General features: G+C 36.0%; 1 protein-coding gene across 1 annotated transcript in view; it reads left to right on the forward strand.

The window, feature by feature from the left end:
* Positions 1-17,352, forward strand: part of MLLT10 (MLLT10 histone lysine methyltransferase DOT1L cofactor) — a 223,303-nt gene that overhangs the window by 95,189 nt on the left and 110,762 nt on the right. The window contains exon 8 of the mRNA XM_032425848.1: positions 1,716-1,811. Within this exon, the coding sequence (XP_032281739.1) occupies positions 1,716-1,811 (96 nt within the window). The remainder of the gene's footprint in view (positions 1-1,715; positions 1,812-17,352) is intronic.

The raw sequence follows: 17,352 nt of genomic DNA on the forward strand, positions 1-17,352 counted from the left end.
TTGTTTGCTTCGAATGTTCTTTACTAGGAATTAAAAGACCGAGTAAATTTTAAAGATTTAATTTCTATTAATAGTAAATAGGATACATTAGTAGAAGAAGCACGTTAGTACTTTATAATCTAACACTATTTTCATTTAATTTCATTTTTTGAAATGATTATACATTTTGTGATTTTCTATCACTTGTTTCTCATCTTTTTGCTAATTACTCTTTCTTTATTTTCATTTTTATTTACTAGGAGATAGTAAAACTAAAAGCTGTTTTGTAACTTCTTAGTTGACTATCTTGAGAAAAATATATTTAAATACAACTTTGGGAATATTTTAGATTTTGCCAATCTTTACTGTTACAGTCACATGGATGTTTGAGTTGGTAAAATTTGATTAGCTGTTACATATATTATGTCCATGTTCCTTTGAAGGATCAATATTTAATGTCCTAAGTGTCTATTTTTTTAGTCTTTACTGATAACAGTTGGATGTATACACTGAAAGTCTTCTTTGTTTTTCTTTAGTGTCTTTTTTTTTTTCTTAATACCTTTCCCCTGTAAGTGTGACTATTTTTTTCTTCCTTTCTTTTAAAGAAACAGTATCATTAGGGGCCCCTTTCTCATGAAATCAGCTCATGACTATTCTGGTTCATGCATATTAAAATACTTAAGGTTATGTAAATATGTTGTTTGATATTGAAGACTTTTATTTTAAGGGCTGACAAAGAATATTGAAGTGCTTTAAGAGAAATTTTGAGATAGTAAAATTGAAAATTTTGCTTCTGAGATGTGAAAAGCGTATTGGAATCTTAATTTTCTAAATAGAAGATGATGTAGAAAAAAATCTAGAAATAATGAAGATGGATTTTGAGTTTGTGTAAACAGGATTTTCTCATTGCTAATTATTGACATGTTGTTATCCCATTTGCTAGTTAGAGAGGAGAAGTCTTTAATAATTTAATAAGATTGTATAACCTCTACATTTGCATGGAATTTGAATACCTTTCATAGTCATTTTTATCTAATTTAAACTAGTTATGGTACCACTAAGTTTTAAACACCTCAAATAACTCTTGCTGTCATACTTTATTATGAAATTGTTTAAGTATTTTAAATAGAAATGTGCAGTACTTTTAGTAATGCTTTGAAAAATGCATGGGTCTAATGCTGACATTTCCTTTAATTTTTTTCTTAATGAACTGCAGAGACAAATTTTTAGAAAACCATGCCTTAATACTGAAAATACGAGATTAAAAGGCTTCTTGCTTTTCCTAGTGTGGCAAAAAGTAACTCTTCAAATATTTTCTTTTCTTCTAGTCTTGGCATCCTTCCTCAGTATGGCATTCTCTATTTTGGTTGAAACTCCTTTTCTTTTTTAAAGAAGACATTGAAAATTATAGTTGATATCTTTAAGAGGTGGTTTTGTGACAGATAAGCTACTGCTTATTTGAAATTATAGTCTGTTTTCACACATTTTAATAAATGTACAAAAATATGGCATTAATGTTCAATTTAGGTTTAGATTTTCTTTTATAATGAATGTAATAGACAATATATATGAATGGTGTCTAAACTGGATTATATAGTTTGAAATAGTGGGAATTTTTTTTTACTTCAGTAGACATTTTTAAATACAACACACTTGAATTGGTTAAGCCTAACAAAAAGATTATTTAAAATTTTTTATATACATATACATCTATGTATATATATTTTCTTTTTTAGAAAAAGAGCAAACGGGGATCTAATAGGTCATATGATCAAAGTTTAAGTGATTCTTCCTCTCACTCTCAGGATAAACATCATGAGAAGGAGAAAAAAGTAAGTGGATTTGTTGTTGCTATATATGTAGCACATCTACTTAATAGATTTTTTTTCCTTTTTTAGATAAAATTAAGTTCTTGATAGCTGGATGGAGACGTTGAAATACTGAAAATTTTTGACTAATTGAGAGTATAAAGTCAAAGAATAGGTTTAAAATAATGCCATATTTGTGAATATGTTTGTATGGCAGAACCTACTTCAGCTGAAAATTTGAAATACAAATTGAAATCATGAGAGAGATTTCTTGCATGTGTTGTTGCTGTGGTCATCTTGTGAAATCTTTAGGTGACTTCAGCAATAATAGTTTGTGGCTATATATTATTAACTGATTATTTCACATGTAAGTAAAAATCTCATCAGCTTTTTCACTTTATAATGGAACAGTTTTGAAATTCTGTATATTCTTGACTGTTTTTCCCCCCAGTGGTGCTAATAATAAAGCCCTAACAGCTTGCCTGATAACTAATCTGTCTTCTTCTGACTTACTGTTTTCTGCTATTTTAAAGGATATGAGTAATTTTTTAGTGAACTAATAATAAGTACTGTAGTATCATTCATAGGACATAATTGCCAACATAGGAAAAGGCTACTACTGTGAATTGTTTTTAACAAAGTGAGGATAAAAAAGACTTCTTCAGTTAGAAAATAACATTACTCTTAAACAGTTGGTATAAAATAGTTTGGAACATTTTCATGTTTGTAAATACTTAGGGTTTAGGAATAGATTTGGTTTGAATATCTGTGCCTTTTTTCATGGTAAACATTTTAAAAGCTTAAATTTTTAATTTTGAAATTAAATTTCCAGTTGTGAGCGAAATAATAATTATAACTTTATATTCACCTTTAGAGCATTTGTTAGGTTTATATGTATGTTTTCTAAATCTTTAGGCAGCAAGTGTACATATTTATCTTCTTTAATGGGGTGGTTTTGTGATAGTGACAATTATAGGGTTCTACCTTGCTGTCTTTTGTTGTTTGGATTGCTGAAGGGAAAATGGCAGATTGGGTTTAATTAGCAGTTTTACTAAGAAACACCGTGAGATTTTATGTAACCCTTTGAATCCACGAATGAGGGATACAGGTAGGACTCATTAGAAATTGTGAGGAGAAAGTCTTCCTGATGAAATTCTTCTCTTCAGTCATTTCATGAGCATTATCTTGTTTAAAGAAGTGTTCATGGTATGATCATATTTATCTTAATATATGCCCTGTCATGATATTTTTAATGGACAATTATTAAATGTCATATAGTGTTTAATAAATATAGTGCTATTGATTACATTTATTGATCTTTTTTTTTTTTTGCTCTAGGAATGAGATTTTTCATTTTAGGAGTTTTTTGCAGTTGTTGAATACTAGATAAAAACATTGTGTTTAGTCAAACCTGGTTAGCTATAAATTTTAGCAGTTGGTATTTTCATTAGTATGTAAATACTATTTGCATTTTACTTTTGGCGTATATAAGTTTAGTGTAATTTGATTTTGTTGTCAAACTTAAAATCCATTTGTACATTTTATTTTGTAACAGTTTTTCTGATCATTTATAAAGGCTGTGAGGTAAACATAGTATGAATTTATTATTGTTAGACTTGTTCGCTTGCCTTGGGAATATTTGGGAAGGGACTTTTTTAATTATGTTATGATGTTAAGTAAGTGATAATATAGCTGAAAAGATCGGGTATGATACACTATCGTACTCCCCATCCCTTTTTACCTCTTTTAAGATTTTAACACCTAGTAGGTTTGTCTCAGATATGCTTACCATATTATAAAATGTTGCATTGAAGCATAACACAATCCATTCAGACTTTAGTATTTTAAAATACTATATATTGCGAGCTAAATTTTGGTGGTATTGTTCATAAGATACGTTGGAGTCACTTTCCCTTTGAATTTTTTTTATCTCCTTCATACTGGCACATATTTTAAAATATTTTGAAATAGCTTGTATTATAAGTAAGTGGTGATAAAGAATATTTCTACTAAATATTGTGCTATCCAAATCACTTATTTAAAAATGAAATAAACGATTTATAAGTTAACTTTTTATATAACTATGAGGAAATTAAAAAGTACATAGTTTTTGCTTCTCAGAGAATTTCTGTGTGACCCAAGGTATATTAATACTGGTTAGATACTAACTATGAAATCCCAACAAGGAGAGAGGAAGATTTAATAGTGAGATACGACTTTGAATAAAGGACAGTTTCCATAAAAATTGAAAAATTGGCATATATATTTTTTAAAGGAATCAAAGTACGTGTTTGAAATGAATTGAAGCTATGTAGAGGAGGGGTATAATTTCATTCATTAAACAGTTTGAATCATTAGGTATTGTTTAAGAAGAATATCTTCTAAGATGATGAATGTTCCTTGTAAAATAGAATTTTTTTTTTTTTAAGATTTTGTTTATTTATTTGACAGAGAGAGACACAGCGAGAGAGGGAACACAAGCAGGGGGAGTGGGAGAGGGAGAAGCAGGCTTCCTGCTGGGCAGGGAGCCCGATGTGGGGCTCGATCCCAGGACCCTGGGATCATGACCTGAGCCGAAGGCAGATGCTTAACCGACTGAGCCACCCAGGCGCCCCTAGAATTTTCTTTTAAGCCTTGTATTTTTGTGTTACAGAAACACTGCCACAGAGTGAGATGTGGGCTAGGGTTAGGAAATGCAGAGATGTATCAGACATGGCAACATGTGGTTGTATTGGGGTGTTCTGAACTTCAGAAAGGATTTTTTTCTGAAGCCTAATTTGTAGGTCTTTACTTAGAAATCAGTGGTTATTTATTACATTGAGATAATCTTGTACCAGTTCAGTTGATCTTCAGACACACCCTCTCCCTACTCATTAATGTTAACGAATCCATAATGTATTAAAAGTATAGTTCTATACTTCTCATACTTTACAACAGAGTCACCATTAGTGACAGTATTATGTGGAAATGCATGAATTTCCAAGTGGGTATTGCCAACGTAAATACTGTTAGCCTATGTTGGGTGGGTGTTTGTGGGAGGTAGGTTTTTCAGTTAGTGTTTTGTGAGCCTCAGGGATTGACTGGACTTCCTTTCCTTTAGGACTACTAATTTTTTTGAAGAGAACTGGGCTGGGCTGCCTGGGTGGCTCAGTATGTTAAGCATCTGCCTTTGGTTCAGGTCATGATCCCGGGGTCCTGGGATGGAGTCCTGCATTGGGCTCCTTGCCCAGCGGGAAGCCTGCTTCTCCCTCTCCCTCTGCTGCTCCCCTTGCTTGTGCTCTCTCTCTCCCTCTCTCTCTCTATCAAATAAATAAAATCTTCAAAAAAAAAAAAAAAAAAAAGAACTGGGCTACTTCTGTGGCCCTCAGAGGAATAAAACTCTCATTTCAGCGTTGTCATTACTTCTTTATGTATCTTTTTAAAACTTTTCAGCATTGAGAGTTACCTGTCATCCCCTTCCCTTTTTTGTGTACTTTTTCCTTTTGGAAATCTTCCACTTAAGTTAAAGCTTTAAGCTTCTCTGCATGTGCAGAGAGTTAAGAGAGGGCAGGGCTTTCAGTTTAGAATGCCTGGGATATGAGTTTGGTAGGGCTGAAGAGTGACAGGAGACTACTTCATTAAGAAGGGGCCCGTTCCTGGGGAATTTTATAAGTGATGCCAGTTTGATTCTTCATTCTGAGGTGTTGGGCAGCCAGCCAGAAAGATTAAAATTTTTTTTAACTTTTGATTTTGCAATAATTTTAGACTTTGAGAGAAGTAGAGAAATATTACACATTATTTCTCTGTTATCACTCACCCAGATTTTCAAAATATTGACATTTTAAGCTTGTCCTCTCTCCACTCCCCTCTTTGCTGTCCCGCTTTCTCACTCTCTGTATAATCTTTTTCTGAATTATTACAGAATAAATTAGAAATACAATATCCCTTTAGCCTGAGTGTACTACTTTAATGTGTAGTTTTAATAAAAAATGGAATTTCCTACTTGATTACAGTACACTGATCAAAATTAGTAAATTAACATTTTTCATAGAGCTGTTAGGTAATCTGCAGGTCCTATTCAAATTTCACCCACTAATATCATCCATACTGAAGAGGGAAACTTTTCTTCTGGTCCAGAATCCAATCCAGGATCACACACTGCATTTAGTTTTCATGTCTCTTCAGTTTTTTCAGTCTGTTCATTCTGGAGTATTTCCTCATTCTTTGTCTTTCATGACCTTGACGTCTCTGAAGCCCTGTTTTAGGTTCTTGGAGGCATTGCCTTGTTCTTTTTTTAACGAGTCATTTATTTATTTGAGAGAGAGAGCATGCGTGCATGCGTGGGTGGGGGAGGAGCAGAGGGAAAGAATCTCAAGCTGACTCCCCACTGAGTGTCGAGTCTGATGTGGAGCTGGATCCCAGGACCCTGAGATCATGACCTGAACGAAATCAAGAGTCAGACGCTTAACTGACTGAGCCACCCAGGCACCCCTGCCTTCATCTTAACAATGGATTTTACAGTCACAGCCTTGCTTCAACCTTTTCATGGAATGGTTTTCTGAGAGTGGCCTAGGTTTTGTCTTTTTCTGGAAACCGTTCCTTACTTTTATATTGTTTGCTTTTTGTAGAGTATATGAATTTTCAGAACCAGCAAGTAGCCTTTCCTAATTTAATTTATACTCCTGTATTTTTTTTTTTTTAAGTAAAAAATTAGATTGCACTTTCAACATACTACCTCAAAAATTACCTGGTTAAGTCATCCAATTCATTAAATACACTTTCTATTTTCTGTGTTACCATAGGCAACAATGTTGCTAAACTTCCAGCTTCTATATAACAGGGACCCCTTTTCCTCTAATTTTCAATTAAATTTCTCTCACTTTCTTTTATGCCCTGGATAGCAGCCACATGGAAGGCCGTAAGGTTTCTAGTAACATCTCTTCAGTATTCATTAGGTTTTCACTCATAGTCTGAAAGTCCTTCTAGCTTTTGTCCATTGCTTATTTCCATGCAACTTCCACAGTTTTAGGTTTTTTGTTTTAGTAGCATCCCATTCCTTGTAACAAATTCTGAATCACTTACCTATTGCAGCACAACAAATTTCCCTAAAACTTAGTGGCTTAATTATAATAAACATTTATTGTCTCAGTTTCTGTGGGTCTGGAATTTGGACTTAGGGTATTTCTAGCTCAAGGTCTCTCATCCGATTATAGTAAAAATTTTGGCAGGAATATAGTCATTTGAAGGCTTGATTCAGACTGGAGGATGATGGCTTATTCACATGGCTAGCATGTTTTTGCTGGCTGAGCAAGAACCTCATTTTCTGGCTGCATAAGTGTCCTTATGACATGGCAGTAGCTTTCCCCAGGGTGAGTGATCTAAGATAGAGAGCAAGGTGGAAGCTGCAGCTTTTTTTGTGATTAGCCCTGATGTTACACATTGTCTTTTTTCCTTGTTGAATGCCTTTTTTAAAAAACATTTTTTTTTTTTGTGGTAAAACATATATAAAATATCATTTGCCATTTTAACCACTTAAGACACTCATTCTTGCAGTATTCTATTAGTTACACAGAGCAACCTGTTCAGTGTCGTTGGGTACTACCTAGGGGCAAAGATCATGGGAAACTCTTGGAGGCTGGCTACCACACCCTGAGAATTGGGCGGATACCCTGTTTCCCATTAAATTTTCACCCACAAGTTTTAGCATCCATTGATGGTTCTACCTAAAATAGTGTTTGACAAAAGGTGATTTCCCATAATTCATTCTACATCCATTAATGGGCACTCTACTGTAAATTAGAGCTTCTCTCCCTTTCTCACTTTCTTCATCAGTAATGGGGAAGGGAAGATTCTACAGAGGAAATCAGAAGTAGCCATAGATACAGGAGGAAAGTTAGAAGAGACCTGGTATGTTTTGGAATTAAGGAGAAGTGTGTATTTCAAGAAAGTTAGTGCTCAGCATTTAGATTGCATATGAAAGATCAACTAATATAAGGCACAAACAATATATGTCCTTTGGATTCAGTGCTAAAGAATTTGTTGAGAAGGCATCTCAGTGTAATGGTCAGAGGAGAAGCTAATTGAAGTTGGTAAATGAATAAAGTAGGTATGAGGAAATGTAAATCATGAGAGTATTTAACTCTTTTAAAGAATCTTGGATGTCAAGAAGAGGAGAGAAATAGGGCAATAACTGGAGGAATATGTGATACTAAGATATAGTAGTGGACAATAAGAATACTGTGTCTTCCCCTATTGCGGGAGGAACAAGGAAAGACGCATTTAGGTGAATAACTTGGTCACCTGGATAATGAAGCAGAGAAAATAGGTATGGGCAGATTCCTAAGGAGATATTGCTAGGTAGATTGGATATAAAGATAAGGAAAAGGAAACAAGTTTGTTGTTTTCACAAGTGTTTAAAGTAGTGGGTCACGAGATCCAAGGTTGGATAATAGATGTAAGTGAAACTAGGGAACAGGGTCACATAGATTTGGACAAAATGTTGGAGCAAGGGCATGGAAGACTGAGTGAGGTCCAAGAACAAGTAAGAGTGTGAATCAACTGCAAGGTATGGAGAAAGTATAGATCATGGTGGTTCAGTATTTCACTGGACTGTTCTGGCTTCAGCTGTTGCAAGACAAATCTCCATGGGTCTCTCACATTTGTACACATCTTGTGAATAGAGGCCTTGACTGCCTTTGTTCCAGATTATCTTTTTGAAGTTGTTTATGTAATGAACAGCCTTGGAAAATGGAGGCAACATCATTAAGGGCAAAGGACAGATTTGCTTACAGCCATGGAAAATACAGAGATAGTATCTCTTTCTGGGATAATGACAGCAGACCTGCTTACTGTTCAGAATTAGATTCCCTAAGCCCACAGTTCCTCTTCTGTAACACAACCCACTATGTGTGCAAGTGTCATTTGGTCCTTTTCAAGTCATCCTGTCAGAATTGGGGTTTGGGGAGCCCATGAAATTGCTGGCATTCTGGCTACTGCTGTTGCTGTGAGTGGTAAAGCCCTTTGTGTACAACCCAGGAGTCTTGTGTCTTCTTCAAGCATCCATGAAACTGGCAGGCTAACTTGTTAGATTGCAAGTATGATATTAGACCCTTCATAATTTTTGGCACAAGATGTTGTTATAGGCATATCGAAGAAGAGAGAATTGAAGTGAAAACCGCTGGAATTGAGGATGTTTGGGGATTATGAGATTTGTCCACCTAGGATTAGCCTTATTTTGGTAACACATCCACTCTTGTGGTCAGGGCTTTTGGGATACTATGGTTTGAAGGTCTTACCAAGATCATGTGGAGTAGGGGTGCGTGGGTGGCTCAGTCGTTAAGTGTCTGCCTTCGGCTCAGGTCATGATCCCAGGGTCCTGGGATCAAGCCCCACATCGGGCTCACTGCTCAGCGGGAAGCCTGCTTCTCCCTCTCCCACTCCCCCTCCGTGTGTTCCCTCTCTCGCTGTCTCTCTCTGTCAAATAAATAAATAAAATCTTTAAAAAAAATTCTTCTATCTCAATAATAAAAAGACAAGCAACCCAGATTAAAGATTCTATTATATATATTATATATAGACCACATGGAATAGGGAAGAATTACCTAAAGAAAAAAATGGGCAGAGAAAAACAAGAGATAACTATTAGTGAATGACAGAGCCAGGATTCAAGACCAAGTATGCCTGATTCCAAAGTCCATGGGTTATTTTTCAGATGTCCTTCTGACATTTACTTGGAGGCTTAATAATCACATTTCTTTAAAAGATAAATCAGATATGTTACAAAAATTAGCTTTTCTTTTGTATTAGTACACATGGTGAAGTTTTTGCATGTTTTAAAAAGAATGCTAATGCAAAGAATCTCTTAATGAATCTTTTTTTTTTTTTTTTCTTATGACTCTTATACATTGTTCCAGGATGTTGTTATTTAGACTGGTGAATGTTTGGGGGGGCGCCTCACTGGCTCAGTCAGTAGAGCATGTGACACTTGGTCTCGGGGTGGTGAGTGCGAGCCCCACCTTGGGCATGGAGTCTACTAAAGATAAAATATTAAAAAAATGTATTAGGCTGGTGAATGTTTGGGAGAAGAGATTTTTGAAGAGCTTGTAACTTAGAAGAGATAGATACCTTGTCAAAGAAGATGAAAAGTGAAAGTTAACAAGTTGGTGTGAATAACCTTTTTGAAATTTTTCTTTTTTTTTTAAAACACTTCATTATTCTTTTTAAATTTATTTTTATTTTTTTATTTGTCAGAGAGAGAGAGAGAGCACACAAGCAGGGGGAGTGGCAGGCAGAGGGAGACGCAGGCTCCCCCATGAGCAAGGAGCCCTATGTGGGACTCAATCCAGGACCCTGGGATCATGACCTGAGCCGAAGGCAGACACTTAACCAATTGAGCCACCCAGGCATCCCTGAAATTTTTCTTGAACTCAGATGTTGAAGACAAACATTAATAAAGTGTGCGTCAATTAAATGGCATGTCCATGGAATCGGATTTAATGACTAATTGAATTGGCTGAGGGCTAAGTTCTTATAGAGTTACCATTTTTTGTAAGGTTAAGATTGCACAAAATAAAAAGACTAAAATGCTTAAATGCATTTAGGTGTTTAGAGTTAATTTCCAGCTCTCTAAAACCATAGCATTATGGAGATTAAGTGACTATAACAAATTGTTTTACAATAATAATACAAATATTTGTTAATATATTATCTATATTAAACTAGTTTAATTTCCTTTTTCATAGATGAAGAAATAAGAAGATGAATGTTAATTAAATTTGATAAGTATTTATGAAGCATCTACTGAATTCAATATGCCATGCTCATTTCCTAGGAAAACAAATTAAAAACCTAGAGTCACACTGACACTAAACAATTTGTCCAAAATTACATATTTGGGAACATAACTGTGAGAAAACCCAGTTTGTATTTTTAAAATTTTGTGCTCTCTTCATTTGACTTTTATATATTTCAGAAACTGAGCTACAAGCAGTGAGAGTGTTAAGAATAAATAGGTGGAAGTTTCTGAAAAGCTGTTTACTGTATTTTCTCTAATTTGATTTGCTGCTGATGTAGACATACCACTAAGAATAAAGAAAGGAGGGGTGCCCCAGTGGCTCAATCGGTTAAGCGTCTGCCTTTGGCTCAGGTCATGATCCCAGGGTCCTGGGATCGAGCCCCACATCGGGCTCCCTGCTCTGCGGGGAGCCTGCTTCTCCCTCTCCCACTCCCCCTGCTTGTGTTCCCTCTCTTGCTGTCTCTCTCTCTGTCAAATAAATAAATAAAATCTTAAAAAAAAAAAAAAAAGAGACCAAAGAAAGGATGCCAAGTAAACTATGACATAGGATCATTGTAATATACATGTCCATCTTAGAGATTTAAATAAGTTACTTAGAATCTATTACATATGGCATGTCAAAGAGCTTAAAGTTCATATTCTTTTCCCTAATAAGTATTAGATATATAGTTTAAGATTTATATATATGTGGTTATTTATCACTATTTAGCTACTTATAGTAGCTATAATGTTTTTTGTTTTTGTTTTTTAAAGATTTTATTTATTTGACAGAGAGAGACACAGCGAGAGAGGGAACACAAGCAGAGGGAGTGGGAGAGGGAGAAGCAGGCTTCCCGCTGAGCAGGGAGCCCAATGCGGGACTCGATCCCAGGACCCTGGGATCATGACCTGAGCCGAAGGCAGACGCTTAACGACTGAGCCACCCAGGCACCCTTATAGTAGCTAGTGTTTAGAAATGATAAAATGGCCAATAATAGATGAAAAGTTATGACATATCAGTGGAATGGGATATGTTGTGTCTCAGTTTTCTCATTGCATCTAGGTGATACTGGTATTTAGTTTCATAGGGTTGTAAAAATTAAGTGAGTTAATACATGTAAAATGCCTTTGCATTTCTTAAAGTGCGAATTGGAGATCTGGTGTCCAGATAGACAACTCAATAGTATCTAAAGTGTTAGTTAATATTATTACATTTAAAATCATGATTTAAAATGGAAATGATGGGCGAAGGGGTTTTTATATAAATGAAAGATATCGTATACAAAAGCATGCACTTTAAATTTATTTTAATTAGAAAAATTAATTTCACTTAAGAATTTTATTTATAAAAGGTTGGAAGAAAATTCAGCAAGGTGTTACCAATTATGCCTATACCATATTTGCTTTTGCCTTTTTTTTTTAACTGTATTATCTAAATATTTTTTAGAGTTTTTTAAATAGTTTATATACTAGGGGTGCCTGGGTGGCTCAGTCGTTAAGCGTCTGCCTTCGGCTCAGGTCATGGTCCCAAGGTCCTGGGATCGAGACCCACATCGGGCTCCCCATTCAGCGGGAAGCCTGCTTCTCCCTTTCCCACTCCCCCTGCTTGTGTTCCCTCTCTCACTGTCTCTCTCTCTGTCAAATAAATAAATAAAATCTTTAAAAAAAAAAATAGTTTATATACTAGTTTATTTTTAGCTTAGGGACATCTGGGTGGCTCAGTTGGTTGTGTCCAACTCTTTTTTTTTTTTTTTTTCAAGATTTTATTTATTTATTTGACAGAAACACAGCGAGAGAGGGAACACAAGCAGGGGGAGTGGGAAAGGGAGAAGCAGGCTTCCCACCGAGCAGAGAGCCTGATGCGGGGCTCGATCCCAGGACCCTGGGATCATGACCTGAGCCAAAGGCAGACTCCTAACAACTGAGCCACCCAGGCGCCCCAGGTTGTGTCCAACTCTTGATTTTGGCTCAGGTCATGTTCCCCGGGTTGTGGAATGAAGCACCATGTTGGGTTCTGTGCTAAGCATGGAGCCTGCTTGAGATTATCTCTCTCCCTCTCCTTCTGCCTCTCCCCCTGCTCACATGCACACATGCGTGCACGCTCTCTCTCTCAAATAAAAATAAATCTTTAAAAAAATAAAATGTTTTAATATTATAGAAAATTTGTATGAGCAGTACAATGAACAAGTATGTAGGTTTAACCTACATTCAGCAGTTATTGACATTTTACCACATTTGATTTATCTTCATCTTTATACATCTACATAAAGTACAGAGACATTAAAAAAAATCTGTCATGTATCCATTTGAGAATTGCTCAATTGTGAGACTTCATCTCTAAATAGGGACATCTTCTAAGGACATCCTTCTGCATTGCTGCAATGTAATTATCTTACTTAGGAAATATATTAATATATGAAATCATGTACTATATTAATCATTAGCTATTAATATTAGTTACAAATAATATTGATATAACATTAATGTAAATATTTTACTTAGGAAATATAATTACTTAGGAAGTGTAAACACTATCTAACATACCGTCCATATCCAAATATCTCCTTTTGTCTCAATCATGTCCTTTAATAGCTGATTTGAAAAGAAATTGACCCAGGATTCAGCAAAGTATCAGATACTGCATTTAGTTATTTCTCTTTACTATAATCTAAAACAGTCTCCAGGCTTTTCTACCTTTCATGACATTGACATTTTTGAAGAGTCCAGACCAGTTGTTTTACAGAATGTCCCTCTATTGGGATTTGTATTATTTATTTAAACCTCCTGTTCAGATCCATGTTAAACATATTTGATAGAATTACCACATAAGTGGTGTATTGTTCACAGTGCATCATAACTTTTAAAAAAAAAAAAAGGATCATCATGTCATATCCTTTAGTGGGGATGTTATTTAGAAACCAGTTCTATTTGGAGTGGGTCCCTGTTTTACAATGGACCCCTGCCTGGAAAGTTATTTTGAGATGTTACATTAGTCCTTCCCTGTAGGCCTCTTGCATTTATCCAGTATTGGTAAGTGCAAAACCCTTCATTGTCTCAGATGCTCTTCTCAGATTGGCCCCTAGTTCTTTCCAGTGGAGACTGTTGATGATTTGGGGGTTTAATTGTTTCTTCCTTTTCCCCTCACAAATACTGTTACCATGCCGTTTTGTAGTGCTTTGTCCCAACCTGCTTGTATTTTGGAGTTCATGGCAATATTTTGAACACTCGGTTTTGTTGTAAATATAATTCCATGGGTTTTGGTTTTCCTGTTTAAGTTGTTTCTTTCTATGTGGGGATTCAGAAAGATTGAGAAGCTGTGCTGCTGCCACCATATTCCCTTTCTTACTATTTTAATTTCTTACTTTTTAAAAAGATTTATTTATTTGAGAGAAAGAGAGAGAGAGTGCGCAAGTGCACAGGCACGCACGCACAAGTTGGGAGAAGGACAGAGGGAAAGGAAGAGAACCTTAAGCAGACCCCCCACTGAGTGAGGAGCCAGATGTGGGGCTTGATCTCATGACCAATGAGAACACAACCCAAGGCGAAATCAAGAGTTGGACACCTAACTGACTGAGCCACCCAGACACCCCTAATTTCTTTCTTATTTTAAAAGGAGTTTTCTTTTAGTATATCTAATTTTATTGCCTGTGTATATAAAAATTATTGGTCTTTATATGTTAATTTTATATGCTACTACCTTATTTTATTGTATGAGGTAGTTTTATCACTGATTCATGATATCTATCATAGGTTCACTTAAAATTTTAAAGGGGGGGTTTAACCTCGTGATAATTTGTGACAGAAGCAGTACAAAGTAGTTTTACAAGCCTTTACTGTTTCACCAAATCTTTTGTGTCACAGTAACTGTATTTTATTTTTTATTTTTTAAAGATTTTATCTATTTATTTTAGAGAGAGATTATGCACGAGCAGGGGGAGGGACAGAGAGAGAGAGGGGGGAAGCAGACTCCCTGCTGAGTGGGGATCCCGATGCGGGGCCCGATCCCAGGACCCTGAGATCATGACCTGAGCTGAAACCAAGAGATGGACACTTGACTGAATCAGGTGCCCCTTTAATAGCTGTATTTTAAAAGCAAGTGATTTTTTTTGTTTTTCACTTTAAAAATAGGCAATATCAGGGCGCCTGGGTGGCTCACTCGGTTAAGTGTCTGCCTTCGGCTCAGGTCATGATTGTGGGGTCCTGGGACTGAGTCCTGCATCGGGCTCCCTGCTCAGCCAGGGAGTCTGCTTCTCCCTCTGCCCCTACCCCCCTCAGTTTGTCACTCGCTCTCTCTCAAATAAGTAAATAAAATCTTTTTTTAAAAAAAGGCAATATCAGAAACAAACCAATCTCAAACTTTTAATTATGGCATTTCATTTAAGTGGGGAGAATGGGTGAAAAAAAAAGTATGTAGTTTATAGACAGAATATATTATATAAGCATTTGGGGGTAGCTCTCCAGCCCCTTGTCCTTCTCTGTACAAGCTTATTTCACTTCTATGATAGTGATAATGACATGGGCCATAAATTTCTCTCTATATTAGTTCTACCTCCTAATTTTTTTTATTGTGGTAAAATACATATAACATAAAATTTACTGTCTTAACCATTTTTTTTTTTTTAAAGATTTTATTTATTTATTTGAGAGAGAGAATGAGAGAGAGAGAGCATGAGAGGGGGGAGGGTCAGAGGGAGAAGCAGACTCCCTGCCGAGCAGGGAGCCCGATGCGGGACTCGATCCTGTGACTCCAGGATCATGACCTGAGCTGAAGGCAGTCGCCCAACCAACTGAGCCACCCAGGCGCCCCTGTCTTAACCATTTTTAAGTGCATAGTTCAGTGTATTAAATACATTGTTGTGTGCCCATCACCACCATCCATCTGCAGAACTCTTCATCTTGTAAAACTGAAACTCTGTAGCCATTAAATAATAACTCCCCCCCCCCCGTCCCCCCCACTTCGCCAGCCCCTGGCAACCACCATCTACTTTTTGTTTCTAGGAGTTTGACTACTCTAGATTCTTCATATAAGTGGAATCATACAGTATCTGGCTTTCTGTGATGGGCCTATTTCACTTAGCATACTGTCCTTAAGGTTCATCCATGTTGTGTCTTGTTAGAGTTTCCTCTTTTTTTTTTAAGGTTGGGTAATATTCTATTGTATGTATGTACTACGTTTTGCATATTTATTTGTTGATCGACACTTGGGTTGCTTCCACATTTTAGCCATTGTGAATACTACTGTGAAGATGGGTGTATAAATATCTCTTCACCCCTGCTTTCAATTCTTTTGGGTATATACCTAGCATTGGAATTACTAAATCAGACATGGTGATTCTGTGGTTAATTTTTTGAGGAACAACCTTTTTTTCACAATGGCTATACCATTTTACATTCCTACCAACAAGGGTTCCAGTTTCTCCACATTTTTACCATCACTTTGTTTTTTGTTTCTTCTCTGTAGTAGTTTTGTTACCTTCATTATAAGTTACTTGGTCTTTGGCCCCTTTGTTTATCTACCTGAGACTGATTATTATAAAGTAAGCTTTGTGTACTGATTATTGTCTGAGAATTACATTGGAGAAAAAGTGGGAGTGTATTCAAATGTAAATTTTATTGATTTAGTATGAAGTTCTAGACCAAACAGTCCAATAAAACTTTCTGCATTGATAGAAATTTTCTGTAATTGCGTTGTTTAATACAGTGGCCACTAGCCACATCTGCCTGTTAGATACTTGAAATGTGTCAGACTGAGGTAGTGAATATTTAGTTTCATTTAATTTTAATTAAGTTAAATTTAAATAGCAGTGTGTGGCAAGTTGATACCATATTGGAGAGCATGGCTTTAGAAAATAATGAGAGCCTGGATGTTCATGTATAAGGTTTTCTGGGTAAATACAGAGTTACTTGTGTTTAAATTATAAAATGTTTTTATTCAGTTTCTTACTTTGTTTAACCATTTACTTCATCATGAAGTGTATTACTCAAATATGGGAACCAAATAGGCACTAATAAGTTTTAGGTCAACCAACAGTACGTAAGGAATTACTTTGTACTAAGTCTTTCAGGCAACAAGTAGATTGGAAAGCTTTTGTGATGAAAAATTATGAGCATAATACTAGTTTATTCTTTTTTAAAATTTTTTATTGTTATGTTAATCACCATACATTACATCATTAGTTTTTGATGTAGTGTTCCATAATTCATTATTTGTGCATAACATCCAGTGCTCCATGCAGAATGTGCCCTCTTTAATACCCATCACCAGGCTAACCCATCCTCCCACCCCCTTCCCCTCTAGAACCCTCAGTTTGTTTTTCAGAGTCCATCGTCTCTCATGGTTCGTCTCCCCCTCTGATTCCCCCCCTTCATTCTTCCCATCCTGCTATCTTCTTCTTCTTCTTCTTTTTCTTAACATATATTGTATTATTTGTTTCAGAGGTACAGATCTGTGATTCAACAGTCTTGCACAATTCACAGCACTCACCGTAGCACATACCCTCCCCGATGTCTATCACCCAGCCACGCCATCCCTCCCATCCCCCCCCCACTCTAGCAACCCTCAGTTTGTTCCCTGAGATTAAGAATTCCTCATACCCGTGAGGTCATATGATACATGTCTTTCTCTGATTGACTTATTTCGCTCAGCATAACAGCCTCCAGTTCCATCCACGTCATTGCAAATGGCAAGATCTCATTCCTTTTGATGGCTGCATAATATTCCATTGTATATATATACACCACATCTTCTTTATCCATTCGTCTGTCGATGGACATCTTGGCTCTTTCCACAGTTTGGCTATTGTGGACATTGCT

The sequence above is a fragment of the Phoca vitulina genome, unplaced genomic scaffold, assembly GCF_004348235.1.
Source record: "Phoca vitulina isolate PV1807 unplaced genomic scaffold, GSC_HSeal_1.0 scaffold33, whole genome shotgun sequence".
In the NCBI taxonomy this organism is placed as follows: domain Eukaryota; kingdom Metazoa; phylum Chordata; class Mammalia; order Carnivora; family Phocidae; genus Phoca; species Phoca vitulina.